The following is a 17,931-nucleotide window of genomic DNA, read 5'->3' on the forward strand; positions in this document are numbered from 1 at the left end:
CAGATATTTGTACTACGACGTAATGCATTAAACATGTATTTGTTTATGTATATTTTACAATTTATTTAAAACATGAGTATAATCATCCTTCTCGGAACTCCCGACAGAAATGACAACTTAAAGTAATTTCAGTTGAACTATTTAATATTAAAATAGTTTGACAAGAAAAGCTTAAGTGATTACTTAGATGTATGTATATTAATACGATAATATAAGGAAAGGCTATTTAATAATTAAATCTAAAAAATATATTGATTATAAAATATGTTTTATTTTATAGAATAACAATGAGACAGGAGGAGTCTGCCTACCGCTGACCTTTCTGGTAAGCCAAAGCCATATAGGCTGACGCTGTAATGCATTACGTAACGGGGTGGCTTATCCTCCCATGTTCTCTCACTTCAAAAACTTAGACAAGTTAAAGCCTGCCGCTTTCATTGGGACCTATTTCTTCACTGAACAAAAATAAGTTAAATAATTGTTTTAAATTATATTAACATGTTTTTATCAAAGGAATAATATTCATATCATTAAAATATTTTTTATTTTGTTATATACGTATAATAAACATAATACAAATGTCTTTTTTATTACAAATTAAACATCAACACTCAAACTGTTCGATTTATTTATTTGTCATTTTTAATCGACTTTCTGACTTTGACACTTGCACATGCACTACAAGTCAATGTGAGAAGTATTACATTTTTGTACGCAAAGTACTTTTAAATTTAATTTTTTTAACTACATATAGACAATCAGATAACAAAGAATGGTATCATTCAAATTTTAAAATGAAATCGATTGAAGACTTAGAAAAGGAGGTGAAAGAGGTTGATAAAGAGCTAAAAAAAATTGATACTGAGTTATTAAAATTAAAAAATATTCAGCGCGAATTGCACGAGAAGAAATCTTTACTAAAAAAATCTATAAATAAAATAAAGTCTGATTCATTGGCAAGTGTAGATTGGGCTAGAAATACGTATGAATGGTCAAAGAATGTCAAGAAAACTCTTAACGACGTTTTTAGAATAGATTCATTTAGACCAAAGCAATTGAGTGCTATAAATTCTACTCTTGCTGGTCAACATGCAATTGTAGTAATGCCTACAGGAGCTGGTAAAAGTCTCTGCTACCAGCTTCCAGCACTGGTAAAACCTGGTGTTACCATAGTTATATCACCCCTCATCTCCTTAATGGAAGATCAGGTGCGATCACTAAAGAACAGAAATATCCAAGCTACGCTGATGACAAGCACAAGTCCAAAAGATGAAACATTAAAAGCTTTAAATGTACTGAAAGATAAGAATACAAAAATTAAACTTTTATACGTTACACCTGAGAGACTTGCCAAAAGTAAGAGGTTTATGTCCAATTTGCAAAAATGTTATGCTGAAGGTAGATTGCAAAGAATTGCCATTGATGAAGTTCACTGCTGCTCTCAATGGGGTCATGATTTTAGACCAGATTACAAGTACCTTGGCATTTTGTCTAATATGTTTCCCAAAACTCCAATCTTAGGATTAACTGCAACAGCAACATCCCATGTATTAAGTGATGTACAGAAGATACTTAACATTCCTGGTTGTTTAGTGATAAAATCAACATTTAATAGACCTAATTTATATTACAAAATTTTAGAAAAACCAACCTCACAGGAAGAGTGCTTAACAATACTCGAAAAGCTTTTAAAATACAGGTACAAAGGAGAAAGTGGTATTATTTACACTAATAGTATCAAAGATTCTGAAGAATTAGCTCAAGGGCTAAGAAAAAGGGGCTTGGCTGTGGGCTGCTATCATGCCAATATGGAAGCGGAATCAAGATCTAAAGTACATTTGAAGTGGCATGAAAAAGGCTATCAAGCTATTGTGGCAACTGTTGCCTTTGGCATGGGTATTGATAAACCAGATGTCAGGTTTATTATTCATCACACCATCAGTAAATCAATGGAAAATTACTACCAGGAGAGTGGAAGAGCTGGTCGTGATGGTCAAAGAGCAGAATGTCTTACTTTATACAGAATGCAGGATGTTTTTAAAATAAGTACCATGGTATTCTCTGCAGTCGGAAGTATAGATCATCTATATGGTATAGTTAAGTATTGTCTGAATGGAACCTTATGTAGAAGACAGTTAATCGCTCAACATTTTGATGAAGATTGGGGAGATACTGATTGCAATAAAATGTGTGATGTTTGCTCACATCCAAATTCAAATATAAGAGAAATAAGTCTCGAACAACATTGTAAAATACTATCTGGCATTATTGATAATGCTCACGCACAAGATACGAAAGTTACTGCTCAAAAGTTACTTGATGCATGGTACTTAAAAGGACCTGTTCCACTTAGACATAAAGGAAAAGAACCTAATTTTTCAAGGTCTATAGGTGAAGATGTAATAGCATTCCTGCTTGTAGAAGGGTATCTTATTGAAGATTTTCATTTTACAGCTTATTCAACTATTTCATACATAAAGAAAGGTCCTAATATGGAAGCAATTAATGATGACAATTTTACATTGAAAATGCCCTTAAGAAAATATACAGAATTCCATTTAGACAGACCAGCCCCCAAAGATGATTCAGTCATTGGAAATGAAATTTTAGAAATAAGAAAAAGAAAGGCAAGCTCTGAAGTTAATGAGAGTAGAAAGTCTAAGATTATTGTTATTGATGAATAAAATAATTGTTTTTTTTTGTTCTCAAATCATTTATCTTTATTGAAATGATAACCACAATTTATAAGTATATCTTGTTAAAAAAACCTTCTAATATGGTTCATAATAATTATTGAATTTTGATATTTATTAGTACTTTTAGTGCTCATACACGACGCCTTGGAGAATATTGCAATGGTGATAATTGTTCATAAGCAGCAACATTTTCTTCAAGTTTTTTGGTTAATTTAGTAATGTTCCCTTTTGGCTTGTGCTTTTCCTTAATATTATTGGATGTCTTAGAATATTCTGTAAAAATCATAATTGAATGAATTAGTTAATTTTTTTTAAACATTTCACAATTAAAGCCTTCTTTCAATTATATACTTACTGCTTCCATTGGAGTGTTCACTGTGTGCACTTGGAACAACACTGAACCCAGATTTAGTAGATCTGGCAGATGAGCAACAGCTGTCAATACCGATAGCGTCGAGAGCTCTCATCCTTTCAGCGATTTGATCTTTAATCAATTCTCTATGTGGACCAGCATGTCCTAGATCTTCCATGTCTGCTAACCATTCCGCGCGTTCTCGTATTTGAGTCACCACTAAAATGTTTTAAATACTTAATTATTTATAATATTATATTATTTTTTGAAAAAAGAAAACGTAATATTCAATACGAGATTATATACATCAAATAAAAGCGTCGAGCTAATACTTGTTGAATTTCAGGCGGGATATTTATATAGAAATATAATTATTATATACGTATATAATACATACATTTAACTATCATAAATTTGTATTTTAAATGTTGGAAAAGAGTAACCATTGAGGTTTACTGGTTCTTCTCGGTTAATATAGTTTTATACAATGTGGATTCGAAAGTACATATTTCACGTATATTTTAATTTTGTTTAATATTTTCATGATTCAGTACCAAATCGATTACAGATAAGATTAAAATACTGATTAAGTAATTTTGCTGATCATAAATTGTTTTTATATATATGTATCTCCATTGAAAGTAAAATAATTTCTAAATTAACATACAATTGTTCCACAGTTCTTTTTTAGTCGGTAAGTTAGGCTTCTGTCTCAGAAGTCGTGGAGGCGCTGGAGGCTTTTGCTCTATATCCCCATAAGTCATCGTATTTGCGAGTCTTTCTTTTAATTTCTCTCGATCTTCTCCTCGCTTAAGAGGACAATATCTAGTTACAAAAAAATATATTTTATGATAACCATGACAAAATAAAATACCACAAATAAACATTAAATAATATTGGAGGCGTACATTTCAGTATTATAGGCTTCCGATTCCCTTATTGCAGACAACGATCGACGACGTGAGGTTCGCGGTCGGACAAGTGGAACTTCTTCTTTTATTTTATTTTTCTTAAATTCATCTTCCTGGCGTAAAGTAAAAGCACCTTTTTGACGCTGAGCAATGCTCAACTTAGATTCTTTTAGTAAAACTAAATAATATCAAAAAATATATTTTAAAATTACAAATAAAAAATTTACTGTAAAATATGAATATTTAAAACCTTTTAAAAACTCCTGCTGTGCTGCTGACTGGCTTACAGTCCTTGTATGAAAAATTCCTCCGTGTGGAATAGACTTGCTTGGCCACGTTATGTTAACATATCCATGACTATCGGGTTTTTCCATCCCGTTTACAAAATAATACAAGTACTAATAATGTATAGTATTAATAATGTTGTCATAAAAACAAATTTGATTATTTTTAAATATCCCGGGCAACGGCAAGAATCAACATAATAAAGTGTTACCCGTTGATTTTGTATGTGTTGTTATTAAAATATAAACCGATTTTATGAATTACACAAATTCTATCCTAAGATTATAAGCTTTTCATGTAATAAGAGTCACAATTTTTAGTAAACTCAAGTTAAAAAGCGAACGTAACTCAGTAATACCATACTGTTACCATATTCACCATATTGTCATAAAAAAAAAACAAGGACAAGCTTGAAAGCTGTTTAAAACAATTATAATATCTAATACCGAAAAAAATGGAAGACTCTCTTGGTTCAACTATAGAAAAAATCAAACAACAAGAACAAAACAAAGAGGCAAAACTTAAAGAAAAACGAGAAAGTATGTACTGAATTTCAAAAGATTTAGTATATAATTAATTCTTTATTTTAATTATTTTTGTCAAAAATTTGCCAGTCGATACTTTTGTAATTTCCTTAAGAAGAGAAATCCGTGAATGTTATTCTCAAGCTGAAATATATCAGCAAATGCAAGATACGCTTTTTAAAAACATTGCCACGCTGCGTACACAAGTAATATTAGAAAAAATACGCCGAGAATCTTTAACCACTCAGTTACACGTACTCAATAAAGAGTTAGAGGATTTACGAGTTAAATCGGTACGTTTTCTTTTAGTTAAGAAGCTAAATAATTTGAAATAAATCGTTTTTAAGTAGAAGTGATTGATTTGATACGTGAGATAGTCAACCTGAAACTAAACTTTCCGAAGAGGTTACTTTTTTAAATCTTTCAATCATTTATAATTGTAAATACTCAATATGCTAATTTACTGCTAGAGCTTTCTCGTTTATGTATCCTTATACTATCTGCGTCAGCGCAACTAATTACTCTTAATAATTTTCGTGTCGATCAACTTAAATATTGTAATATTTTCATCTTTATGTAAATATTCAATGATGTTGTAGTAAACAGATATGTTATTAACGCGCAAAAAGTGAAGACTAGAAAACGTCCTAATTGGGACGTTTGCCTTTAGTTGTTTTACGTAGTAATACATCACAATTACGTAGTAATACGTTTTGCGTAATTAAAACATCTAGTTATCCCTTTTACTTATTGTTTTTATCAAGCTATCCTTTTTACTTTTAACGAAATGTAAAAATAAATTAAAGTAAACGGTCCCCGGCGCGGCACACTTTTTTCTGTTGTTTAGTATGGATATAACATATCTTTTTATTAGAATATCATTGTGAATATTAGATATATACATTCTATACTTTTATGTAGTGTACATAACTTCTAACTTATTTATGCTTAGATTGAAGGTATTTCTAAGGTGTGGGAACAACGATCTTCTTTATGTGAGAAAATTCACACCACTACTGAAAACTATGATGTTTGGGCCTTACTTATTAAACCGACTTGTTTAGAATTGAGCTATCTCAATAAATCTTTTGTAAAACAAGAAGAAAATAATCTAATGTTAGATAATGAAATTCGATTACAAGAAGCGGTCGCGAAACGGGATATGGCTTTAAAAGAGCGTGATCGACTAAAAGCTGAACCAGACAATGGTGAAGAGTTTCTACGGTAAAATCCAAATCCAAAAAATTTACTAATTCAAAAATTTTACTGTTAATGACGTATTTGTAAATAATTTATTTTTATTTTATTTCTATCCAGGATAAAAAACGCACTACGTTATTCACTAGAAAAAATTGATCAACTTACTAAGTAAATTTTGTTTTTATTCAATATTTTTATAATAATGAATGTACATAGTTTCAAGAAAAACGTTGTCATTGCCAATTAAATATTTCAATTTATTTTTATTCTTTAACTATATTATCAGCTGTTAAGCTGTCAAAATAGTCAAGAATTATTCCAAATGCTAATGCCACTGCCAGTAATTCTCATTTGTTAAATGGTAATGGATATAATTTCATAAATACAAGACAGGATCAGGTCTTGAAATACCTTGAAATCAATCAACATGAGTAAGAATCTTGGTCTTTTAAGGTACTACGAAAATGTTATAATGTCACAATATTTCATACACTATACACACTAGTGTTATTTTGTAATAATTAAAATTTAAAAATAAAGAAAAAAAACATTTATTGTTTGGATCAAACTTTTTTAATGAAATCGGAAATCAAGTATTAATTCTTTAAATACTAATTTCAGTTTATATAATATATTGTCTGAATGATTAATACTCAATGACATAGTAACTAGTGGAGAGACAGAGTATTACCTACGTAAATATTGAAACCTTATTAAGATAAATACAGAACCAAACGAGTAACGATTGAAAGAAATGACGATTGATGAATAATTACATAATAATAACCAATATTTGTAGGGCTACTAAGGGCGCTAAGTTTTTTAACTTTACATTAATTTTTCAGATATTTCATCAGACAAAAGAGATTACACAGATTATACAGCACTGAACTAAAAGAAAATGAACCTATTAAGTTTTCTACAAGCGGTGCTGCAAAAAAAAATGTGCAATCAGTATTTAGAAAAAACACCCCCGATAGTATGCCTTGGTATCAGCCGTTCAGTGTGGTAGGAAGTGTTGCTGTATTTCTTATTTATTTCTGCATACTTAGAGAAGAAAATGATATGGACCTTGAATTTAACAAAACACTCTATGATAGAATACAAGGCTTAGAAAAGGAACAGTTGCTACAAAGTTATAGATTTAACAAGGAACATGGAAAAAGTGTAGAAGACATTGAAAAAAGATTAAAAGAATTAGAAGAAGAAGCAAAGATTGCAATATAATTTAAGATATATGTCAACTTAGTAGGTGAAGTAAAATAAAATCTAAGTTATTATAAACTTCTTGTAATTTATTTCATCTACTAGAGGCCCCTATGATTGAATGAATCATAAAATTTATATGATTACACAATATTATAATATGATTAATTCGTGTATGTTCCATCTACTTGGTTGAATTACCCTTTTAATTAACATCTTAGGCACTTCACTAAATGGTACTGTTTAACCAGTTTAGTGAATGATACAGATCAACATGTCTTCCATGCATCAATCAGGACTCTTGTTAATAAAAATATATTATATTGAAATTTTAGATTAGAACCTAATTATAGATTTTATTAAAGGTTTGAACATCATAAATACCCTTAGTAGTTACAGTAGCAACTGCAGCAAAAAAAAGATTGTACTTAGAATTCTAATGCAAGACTGGGGAAACACAGTGGTATATATGGTAGGCCTCTGATTACAGAAATGTTTGCCAGAAGGCTCAGATTCATACATTTGATTTTGCAAAATTGTCATAGAACTGATTATGTAATGTTAATTTTGCCAATATTTGAGGAGCAGAGTATTGTGCACTACGCATTTTATTGATGTTCAATTAAGCTAGTTGAATATGACATTCAGATATTAAAGTATGATCTCTATAACTATATCAGTAATCTTAACTTTTACCATTGCAATAAATAATCATTTGTAGGGGTTGATATTCAGGATCAGACAGTTAAAACCATTTTTATTCTAATTATATTTATTAACACCAAAGTATTTCATTACACAATTATCGATAAGTGCATCTATCAAATTACTTAAACACAGGTTACCTTTCATGTGGTTACAATATTGCCTATTCTACAACCTAGACATACCACAAGTCACTAAAATACAGGCTATGTTGCTGTACAAGACAGTAAGAAATGATGAGCAACTCTGTGCATGATGACAAGGAAAATTACAATATGAAATGTATTTAAATTTAGCTACATATCTTGTACACACAATATAGATAAACTTACAGAATAAGAACATATTTATAAAAAAAAATTCAGTTCTGCTGTCTCCTTACATTAAATTATTGATTACGATGTTAATAAGATAAAAAAGAAATGCGAGACAATCAATATTAAGAGTTATAGAATTAACATCTATTCGAATTACAAATAATTTATGATTAGGTACACTAAAATTAATTTATGCACGTTCGCCTCGAATCCGTCTTGCCAGCTGGATATCTTTAGGCATAATAGTGACACGCTTGGCGTGTATAGCGCACAAGTTAGTGTCTTCAAACAGACCCACCAAGTAGGCCTCGCTCGCCTCCTGAAAAAGTATTAAAGAAAGTTACATATTATACATATAAGTAAAATAAAACAACAATTTTTAAGACACTATATAGTCATCATATTTAAACCATTTTGAGTCAACCCACCTGCAAAGCGCCAATAGCGGCAGACTGGAACCGAAGGTCAGTTTTGAAATCTTGTGCGATTTCTCTCACAAGTCGCTGGAAAGGCAGCTTACGAATCAACAACTCCGTAGACTTCTGGTAACGACGAATTTCTCGGAGAGCTACGGTACCTGGGCGGTAACGATGGGGTTTCTTGACACCACCAGTGCTAGGCGCCGATTTACGTGCGGCTTTTGTAGCCAATTGTTTACGAGGAGCTTTACCTCCTGTAGATTTACGGGCTGTTTGCTTGGTACGAGCCATTATTCACTGTAATCGAAGAAAAAGCAAATTAAAAAAAAACAATAAACAAGTGATGTTGCAAGAGTATGCACTGATTTTTAACTCGTCCTTATTCAATATTAATATGTTTTTTCACTTATAATACTATGAAAAATACAAACCTTCGTTTAAAATCTTACGAAAAACACAACTTTTATGACGAATAGTTAACAAAGACTAATTTTATTAAAATTTTATCAAGGAGCTCACAACAATGATCATATGCTCAATATCAGACAAAGATGGCGTCGAGAGAATGGCGGGCGAACACTGACGCCTTTTTTAAGCTTCTTGATTGGTCCGATATATTTACGATACTGTTATTTTATTGGTTGTAAAGTGTGGTCTGTTATTGGTCAAACATATCAATATTTATTTTGTAAAACTATCTTCTCATTGGTCAGAAATTTTTAGGTGTTGCTAGATTGAATATACAAATTATATTTTGATATCATTATAATAATTTAATCTATGTTAATGTATCTATCAGGTAACATTCTCGCTTAGATTTCAGCATTTTATAGATTACTATACAGTAAATATTATTAATTTTTATTGCTATATAATAAAGACCCTTAAACTTTATAATTCTTTTATAGAAAAATTAAATATATATCGTTATGGCATCGTATTACTGTTTTCTCTTATAAACAATATTTATAACTATTTAAATGATCAGCAATAATATTACAAGATTATACATATATGTATGTATTTATTAATAATTCGATTTTTAAATAGAATAAACTGATCGTATTATCAATATAAAAATATCACATGAATATACTAAATACTCTCCTGTGTTCTCGAAACTATCACTTTTATTAAACAAATATTTATAAAATAAATCTTTTTTGTGGGAAAATATTTAGATGACAAAAAAATTAAAAACTGAATAAACTTTTCACTTATTTATTGTTATATACTGTAATTTGTTTGCCTTTATATATATCTTCTGTATGTGTGTAATGCATGTAACTAAACACCAAAACGGATGGCCCGGTTTCGATAAAAAAATTTGTTCGTATTTGAGTGGGTTGAATCCGGTAGGTGGCTCTGTGATCGGGATGTGAAAACAATTCTTTCATTCCATATTCGTTCACTGGGATGAATTCTGGATAACCTTATTTATATAAGTTTACGTTACTGTATGTTTGCTTTAAGAGTAAGTCATAATAATGAAATGAGCCAGTTGCTCATAGAGAGGCAGTCGATTTTCCTCAAACATTCGAGTATTTCTGGTTTAAATAAAATTAAATACATAGGAAGTGAATCATTATGAATGCGAAAGATAAAATTCACAAGGCAAAAGGGATTAAACAAAAGTGCAATTAAAAATGAAACAAATTAAATAATATTATGGTCATTTATTGCTTATAAATATTAATTGTAAATACAAATTTATATTACTTATCACAGTATAAAAATAGATTTGGTCATCTACGATTATTTCCCAGCCACCATTAATATATTTTTTATTTTAAAATAATTTAGAAAACATGATTCTTGTATTCGAGAAGTTTGTTTTGTCATTAATAGCTACAGCTACATTTCGACAAGACTGTGCATGTACCGCTAACGAAACACTGACAAGTTTATTTAATATGAACAAAAATAATTTTGATTATAGAAATTTCCCAAATAATATTTAAAAATAATGCTATGAGATATCTTAGTAATTGTTATACTTTAGAATAACATATATTTTAGATTAAGCAAGACGGTCTGTGCTTGCGCTGTTTTGTAAAATATACTGAAAAGGAAAAACCATGAACATATATTCGAGAATTACTGAGATTACTATGATACATGCATATTATAACAGAGAAAATAAGCTCTAATCTGACAGGGTTATTTCATTGATTTTTTATATGCAGTCTGTATTCTTATATATTTAATTAGTATCACCATGTTCAGTAAAATAGTAGTACTTCTTACCGGTTTCTGGTCACCGGTGCAACGGAAGTTTATTGTGAAAATGCGTTACAATCTTTAGATATACTATCTCTTCTCCTTTTCTGGCCTAGAAATACTTATATTAATAAAAACAAAGTTTAAAGAGTCTTTACATTTAGTAGATTAGTATAGTTTTTGAGAATATTTGTAAGTCTACTACTATGATGGATGAGCATTACAATAGTCACTACTATTGTAATGATCATCCATCATAATAGTAAGTATAAATTTTCAGTGTACCAGTGCACCAGTCGAATTCATTTAATATATTTAAATCAACATAAAATAACAATAACATTAAATTGAAGAAATAACATTTAAGATAATATAATACCACTCAATAATATCTCTGGACATCAAATCTGACTTTTCGTTTTTTAATTCATATTTCTTGGCAATGAACATTTAGAGGATATATATTTAATCTCTTGCTGTTTGTTTAGAATTTGGATGTCGTAAGGCGGTATGTAAGTCTGCCCATACAGCCGCTACCCGCGCATGCGCTGTGCCCAATGTGCGCAATAGCTCAGGAAGTAATTCCAACGCTGAGAGAGCGTAGACTCGAGCTATCCGGGCCTCCTAGAAATCATGATAAATAAATTAGTGTCGGTTTTTTATGGATATATTTTTTATACATATAATTTTGAGAAATTTCAGTTCCTACTTTTTTTTTAAATTAATTTAAATAGATATTGAAAGTATACACAATTAATTACATGTTCATAGAAATTTGAACTTAATATGCTAACATAAAAGAGTGTTACTGGCTCACCTCGACGGCGCAGCGCAGCGCGTACCGGTGGCGCGCACGAAGCGCGCGCGCGGCGGCGCACTGCGGCGCGGCGGCGGCGGCGGCGGCGCGCTCGGCGTGCAGGCCGCGCGTCAGCCGCGAGCACAGCTGCCGGTACGCGCCCACCGCGTCCAGAGCGAGCAACATGCCATCCATCGCCTCCTCCTCCGTCACTTCGAGCTGACTTTCGCCCTTTTCTATTGCTAGTCTGAAAAATATTGTTTTTTTTTTTTTATATACAAGACAATATTATTTCAAGTTCATTATCAACTTCACATTAAAGCAACCTACCCAATTTTTAATTTATTCACAATTTAATTCTTTTTGCTCAAATTATAAAAACAAAAGACCGATGGAAAAATATATGTATTCTTATAATGAAATGTACTATTAGTTTCTTAATATAAACTTAATTCTTTGTCATTAGAATAGATCTTTTATTAAATATTTATATTTAAAAAAAAAACGAACTATATAAACACACTCACTCAGCCGCGGCTTTCATCGCATCTCTCATCCGGGACCACCTTGCTGTGTCCGCAACAGCTGGGGAAGAGAGCGCGTTCAATGCAGCGCCCAATTCCCTTATATCGGTACGCTCAGCATCGCACCGACCTTCGACTATTTGTTGCATAAAAACATTAATTATTCATTCAGTTTGAATTTATTTCATAATATGTGTGATGAAATTGCAGAAACAACCTTTTTCAAAAATTTTGAAGAGTCTTCCTAAGCCCAAGTGGGCTAATCTAAGCTGCTCTTGCTCTGATACAAATGATTCCTGCATCTCGTCTGTACTCATATCACTCTGTAGATAAAAAATTATAAACAAAAAAATCAATCACAGAGATAAAAAACCTAAATAATGTATCTTTTGTTTTTAAATACTCACAAAACATCTCTCTGATATGCATGAAAATATTTTAAAATTATATATTTTTTTATTATATAATTTCATCAAAAATATTACTAGGTGTAATAACATAAAACAAAGAAAATAAATCAGTTAATTCAATTTTATTAATAGAGTACGATAAAGTATTTACCTCATTATCTTCTTGTGTACCTGCCAGTATAAATTCATCATGTTTAGGTTTGTCTAATCTTGGAGATGTTTCACATAAGAATGTCCTAAGATCTGCATCATGGGCAAGCACTGGATGTCTTGCCACTAATGTTAACCAACGCTGTAATGCCGCACGTCGCCGCTGTAAAAACAGTGGACTCCCACCTCCAACAACCACACGTTTAGGAGGCAGGCTACATACTGCACTGAAAACATTAATATAATTTTAATAAAATATATTTTGCAGAAAGAACAGTTTTTATAAGAGGTGAGGCTTGAAGGTGAGAGTGTGTATTTAAAGAAGTAAACATTTGAAGTAAGTTTCTGAAAAATTTTGATATCAATTAAACATGAAAACATCAATCATTTGAAGTATTCGTATTGAAGAATTTTTTTGGCAGTGTCACAGATTTGTGTAATGAATTAATATTTCATACAGTGCCAATGTTGATTAGCAGTGACCACTTACCATCAGGTGGGCCACAATAACCCTACTACCTACTTTTAAAAAAAATCAATTGAATAAGCATAACTTACCGATAAGGATACTTGGCATATAAGACATCATAGAGTTGCACAAACTCATTGTATCTTCTTGTAACAGTTGTACCATGTCGTCTTGAACTTACATAATACTCGCAATGTTTTAAAATAAGTCCTTTACGTTCTGGGACCAGCTCTACTGATATAACATCTGTTGCTTCTAATTCTTCAAATGTTACTTCTTCAATGTTATGCGTCATATTAGAAATCTGATAAAAAAAGCATTACCTTAAATTACATTATTTATAATTCCAAGTTACTGAATGAAACAGGCAAAAATTTTGTTAAATATTAGAACAAATAAATAGGTTTAGGTCAATTTAAATTTAATAGTCAAGTTTGATTACAAAATTTTTAGTAGAATTTCAAACAATTACAAGAAAAAGGTAGTTTTATTGTACTAAGAAGAGTTGCTAATAGTTAAGTATTTACTCATTTTTTTAGAGTAAATATTTACAATTATATTTTAATTACAGATATTAGTAAATTTGAACTACCAAAATACTTAGTTTCAATGTTCATTGGTAGAGATATGTAACTTAATATACAATTTTAATAAATACATATCAAACAGGACACAACCGCTGATAGCAGTGAGCCATGTGTTTTATATTTTTCGTGCGTGATTTAACCCCTAGGTAGTTAAAAGTATTTATTTTTCTTACAACAAAAAATAACTTACAATATTTTTATTATGTAAAAAGATTAATTGACATTAACTAAATAATTTATATGTTTATTTATTACACAATTAAGTTTATTAAGTGGGAGTACTTACGGTAATTACATAAATTTATTTTTTATTAAAATATTCGCCAAACGTAAATCGTATTCAGTATCGACTTCTAAACTCTCTTCTTGCGATACTTCCCATACGGTACAACTATAAACATTTGACAGAATTTTTTTGTTTATACACTAGTAAAACAAGTTTTATTGAAAATTGTCACAAAAAGTTTAAGCAATTTTCCATTGTGCCAAAAACTTGTTTTTCTTGTTTGGAAAAGTTGCCACGTCCGGAAACCGGAATTGTTATCAAATGATAAACTTTAGACATTGACATTTGCGTTTTGTTGTCTAATATTTTTAATTCGTAAAATAAATAAATAGAAAATAGTAAAAACATTTTATATAAAAAGTGTGACTATAAAATTATTGTTGAGATAATCCTTACTTATTATTTTGCAAATATCCTTTAGTTATAAGTTCTCGTCTGGTAATATAAAAAGCGCCAGTTTCTATAAATTCACCATTCCAGTCCTGTCTTCGAGGTCGCTTTTTGTAGTCAAAGTTCACTGGTTTAGTTTTCGAGTCTATGTAAGTCCACCTTAGCTTGTAACTTCTACAAGAAAAAACACTATTAATTCGTATACATTTATTCCTGGATATAGAAGGTACAGGATTAGTTGGAATGACATGAAACTGGGAATGCGTAAGGGTCAAGGGAAGAGGACGCTGAAGATGAGAGTCATAAATAATAGCTACAAAAGTTTGGCATACATATAAGTAACATACCTGGTAGCTGCAAAGATACAGTCATAGGAAACTGGAAAATTTAGTTTCGCTAGTGATGAGCTAATATGTTTGGAGTTTACAAATGGTGATGTAGCCTGAAGGAGTATTACGATTTTAATTTCTGATCTACTTTCCATAAATTCAGATACTCCCCAAATCGATGGCGCCCAGTCACTTGATGTAACATAGCTTCTCTTCAAAACGCTTACATTATCTAAAAATCATACTTCTTTCAGAAGTATTTATATTTTAAAGGGCAATAGTAAACTCTTTTTTAATTATACAATACTTACACTTCAAAGCTTCCAATGCTATCAAAGGATGGTCTGTGGATACAGTTATATCTTGTAAACCAGCTAACTTTGCAGTAAGTATAGTTCGACCGAGCAAACTTATGCCGCCGATATTTTGTATATTTTTCAACCGAATACCCTTAGAACCTCCACGGGCTAAGATTAAAACCGCTGTATTTTCACACAAGACTGGAGAAACACTACAATAATAACAATTTTAAGATTAAGTATTAATTAACTAGATACTTATAAATGTTTTATTTAGTTGCAATACGTACACCCCAACGAATAGAAGAAATTTTACAAACATGATTCCAGTGCTCAATAAAATTATTCTGTCCAAACTAAACTTACGTTCGATCAAGGATATTGTTACTAATGGATGATTTCCGTGTTTGGGACATTACGAAAGTTGCTATGTACTTTATGTAATTGTTGATAAGGTTATAAACTTTATTTTCTTATTTTTATTAGACTAAGATATTAGTCAGGTATATGCTTTCTTTACTTACTCACTTACTTTAGGTATTAACATTACTGCGTTCGTTTAATATAATAGAATATTCCTTAAGACGTTTCCTTTAATGGGAAAGTTACTTAATGTTTTTTTTTTATATTATCTTTGTGGAATATAAAACTACAGTGTTGGTTAATTATAAAAGTTTTACGGCGCCTAAATAATTTTAAATTTATATCCTTGCATTAAATGTTTCAAAAACGAACGTTTTTTATTATAACATCATTGTTGAGGGTAGCCATCTTCTGAAAAGTGATAACTAGATTACTAACTTTTAAATTCGAGTTTTAATTTTAGAAGTGAGAGTTTTAATTTTAATGAGATTATTATATTATTACGGTGAGACCAATCTAGTAGTGGCATGTGTTCTGAGTAATTCACGACTTCAGTTACTTGGAAATAACGCAGAATGGTGGGTGAAAGCCAGCTGCTAACATCGAACGCCTATATTAGGTACTCGTCAATTGATATATTAACATAACATAAGTTAAAGGATTTTGATTAGGTAAAAAAGTGAGCATACTTATTGGCCAGCCGTTCTTAGAATCATTATCCACTCAAACGTCCGGGCGACTATAGTCGCCCAAAAATTTTTCCGGTTGAACGTTAGGGCGACTATGGCAGCCCAACAGACTTGTTAATTTTTAAGTCGTTTTTCTTTATGTTATCGTTGAAATAGCTTATTTTTTTCGACACTATACGTATCTATGATAAAAAACGTGTACTGTTTCATTCATCAGAAGTCTGTGGCTACTCAGAAATTAAAAAAAAAAAATGTCAAATATCACTCTTGTGTTTTGGTGAAGTGCTTTGGTTGTGCTAGTGTTTATAATGTAAGTATTTCTGTTTTTACTATTTTAATGTATGATTATCGTATATCGAATTTATTGTTGAGATTCATACTCAACGAATATTGTCAAATATCCTATGAATAAAGTCTGTTGCGACGATAAATTGACATGGAAACAAAATATGTTTTGTTGTTCGCTAGATTTAAGCCATATTTTTCTGTTGATTCTAAAAAATATTGATTAATAATTACTTGTAGACAGTAAACAATTCATAATTACTGCTTAAACACCCTCTCAAGGTTAAAATGTAACAAAAGAAGTGAGTATTTTAAGTTTTATTGTCCTGTTCCGCAGATTTTAATGGCGGGCGACTACGCCGCCCGTAACGTTTACGTATTTTGTCAAAATAAGGGTTTGTACAAACGGCAAACGGTACTGTGCGGGATATGGGTTTTCCACGTTGGCTTTTGCTTTTATTTGGTTTTGCGTTTTTAAAATTTGGTGTGGACCTTTTAATTAGCTTTTTTTATTAAAAACTTTTATTTGACTTTATTGTTTGTTCGGGTTATATCTTGCAACTAAATTTTAAAGCACTTATCCTCATCCTATTGAGTTTAAATTTTGCATACACGCTTATTATGAATGACAATCCATGATTAGTTCTGTGACGAGAAGAATATATAAATAAAAAAATATGCAGTATCATTTTTGTTGCTTTGTGTATGTGTGTGTGTTGGAGTTGGAGTTTTGGAAAATATGTCTAACAAAAAATCTTAAAATTTATTTGCTGCTTTGTATTCTGTTTTAACGTGAATGTGAATATTTTTATTTTTAAGAAATCTAACATTGAATTATACAAATTTTAGGTCTGAGAATATAAATGTTTGTGGTGGCCAAGGCAGTGGCAGCCAAGGCCGTGGGGGACGTGGTGATGTGCTGATTGATCAACTGTAAGTGAACGTTTTTTTAGTAAAAGGGTCCCATATGTGACAACTTTTTATTTTGCAACTATTAAAGCGTAAAGTAGTAGTAACAGTTTATAATTATTTTTTAGATCTATTAGTAACAATGCGGCAAGAGGGGCGCGTCGACGTGGACGTGGGCATGCGCGAGGACAAGGCCGTGGGAGAGGACGAGGTGGACAGGCGTGCGTATCTTTTTCTATGATAGCAATCGAAAAAGTCTGCAGGAAGACATATGTATACAGACATATATTTTACAGCTTTTTTAAAAATTACTTTTTTCAGTGCTATTCAAGAAGACCCGTTACACCAAATCCGGGCGGAGAGGCAACTCACCCAACGCTGCATTAACGCGCTCCCGGCAGAGGCGAAGCGAAAATTTTTAACCCGCAAACGGGAAGCTGAACTGGAGCGCATGCTCCTACCGGATGCACCACCACGCAAACGAGCAACAAAGAATGAATATATATATACACACACACACACACACACACATATATATATATATATATATATATATATATATATATATATATATATATATGTGTGTGTGTGTGTGTTTGTGTGTAATATC

General features: G+C 31.0%; 7 protein-coding genes and 1 long non-coding RNA gene across 11 annotated transcripts; 4 read left to right on the forward strand and 4 right to left on the reverse strand.

The window, feature by feature from the left end:
- The first annotated feature begins 697 nt into the window (after nt 1-697).
- LOC124529905 (ATP-dependent DNA helicase Q1-like) lies at nt 698-2,742 on the forward strand. The gene has a single exon (XM_047103843.1). It carries the CDS (start codon nt 795-797, stop codon nt 2,682-2,684), a length of 1,890 nt encoding a protein of 629 aa, XP_046959799.1. The 5' UTR covers nt 698-794; the 3' UTR covers nt 2,685-2,742.
- On the reverse strand, nt 2,701-4,334 carry LOC124529906 (UPF0193 protein EVG1 homolog). Its single transcript, XM_047103844.1, has 5 exons — nt 4,210-4,334; nt 3,957-4,137; nt 3,716-3,873; nt 3,052-3,267; nt 2,701-2,969 (listed from the first exon to the last, which is right to left on the reverse strand). Exons 1-5 carry the CDS (start codon nt 4,331-4,333, stop codon nt 2,827-2,829), a joined length of 822 nt encoding a protein of 273 aa, XP_046959800.1. The 5' UTR covers nt 4,334; the 3' UTR covers nt 2,701-2,826.
- Nucleotides 4,335-4,698: 364 nt separating this feature from the next.
- On the forward strand, nt 4,699-6,140 carry LOC124529838. Its single transcript, XM_047103761.1, has 4 exons — nt 4,699-4,783; nt 4,859-5,061; nt 5,721-5,992; nt 6,086-6,140. Exons 1-4 carry the CDS (start codon nt 4,699-4,701, stop codon nt 6,138-6,140), a joined length of 615 nt encoding a protein of 204 aa, XP_046959717.1.
- Nucleotides 6,141-6,236: 96 nt separating this feature from the next.
- On the forward strand, nt 6,237-7,252 carry LOC124529750. Its single transcript, XM_047103655.1, has 2 exons — nt 6,237-6,421; nt 6,814-7,252. Exons 1-2 carry the CDS (start codon nt 6,396-6,398, stop codon nt 7,193-7,195), a joined length of 408 nt encoding a protein of 135 aa, XP_046959611.1. The 5' UTR covers nt 6,237-6,395; the 3' UTR covers nt 7,196-7,252.
- Nucleotides 7,253-7,928: 676 nt separating this feature from the next.
- On the reverse strand, nt 7,929-9,280 carry LOC124529749 (histone H3.3A). The gene is made up of 3 exons (XM_047103654.1): nt 9,047-9,280; nt 8,625-8,912; nt 7,929-8,515 (listed from the first exon to the last, which is right to left on the reverse strand). The coding sequence occupies exons 2-3, from the start codon at nt 8,904-8,906 to the stop codon at nt 8,387-8,389; spliced, it is 411 nt and encodes a 136-aa protein (XP_046959610.1). The 5' UTR covers nt 8,907-8,912; nt 9,047-9,280; the 3' UTR covers nt 7,929-8,386.
- Nucleotides 9,281-10,285: 1,005 nt separating this feature from the next.
- On the reverse strand, nt 10,286-14,309 carry LOC124530125 (sorting nexin-8-like). Of its 2 annotated transcripts, none has more exons than XM_047104128.1 (7): nt 14,058-14,309; nt 13,274-13,488; nt 12,717-12,937; nt 12,373-12,478; nt 12,159-12,291; nt 11,653-11,878; nt 10,286-11,459 (listed from the first exon to the last, which is right to left on the reverse strand). In XM_047104128.1, exons 2-7 carry the CDS (start codon nt 13,347-13,349, stop codon nt 11,301-11,303), a joined length of 921 nt encoding a protein of 306 aa, XP_046960084.1. In that variant the 5' UTR covers nt 13,350-13,488; nt 14,058-14,309; the 3' UTR covers nt 10,286-11,300. The 2 variants fall into 2 exon arrangements, with proteins under 2 accessions (XP_046960084.1, XP_046960083.1); XM_047104127.1 differs by having other exon boundaries at nt 12,717-12,942; nt 14,058-14,308.
- A 120-nt stretch (nt 14,310-14,429) lies between these two features.
- On the reverse strand, nt 14,430-15,622 carry LOC124529839 (N-acylneuraminate cytidylyltransferase). The gene is made up of 4 exons (XM_047103762.1): nt 15,600-15,622; nt 15,088-15,287; nt 14,795-15,008; nt 14,430-14,621 (listed from the first exon to the last, which is right to left on the reverse strand). The coding sequence occupies exons 1-4, from the start codon at nt 15,620-15,622 to the stop codon at nt 14,450-14,452; spliced, it is 609 nt and encodes a 202-aa protein (XP_046959718.1). The 3' UTR covers nt 14,430-14,449.
- A 537-nt stretch (nt 15,623-16,159) lies between these two features.
- LOC124530127 lies at nt 16,160-17,862 on the forward strand. Of its 3 annotated transcripts, none has more exons than XR_006966452.1 (4): nt 16,160-16,807; nt 17,262-17,345; nt 17,450-17,542; nt 17,643-17,862. It is a non-coding gene; the product is annotated as an uncharacterized LOC124530127 (long non-coding RNA). The 3 variants fall into 3 exon arrangements; XR_006966453.1 differs by having other exon boundaries at nt 16,160-16,437; nt 16,750-17,345; XR_006966451.1 differs by having other exon boundaries at nt 16,160-17,345.
- Nucleotides 17,863-17,931: the final 69 nt, after the last annotated feature.

The sequence above is a fragment of the Vanessa cardui genome, chromosome 5, assembly GCF_905220365.1.
Source record: "Vanessa cardui chromosome 5, ilVanCard2.1, whole genome shotgun sequence".
In the NCBI taxonomy this organism is placed as follows: domain Eukaryota; kingdom Metazoa; phylum Arthropoda; class Insecta; order Lepidoptera; family Nymphalidae; genus Vanessa; species Vanessa cardui.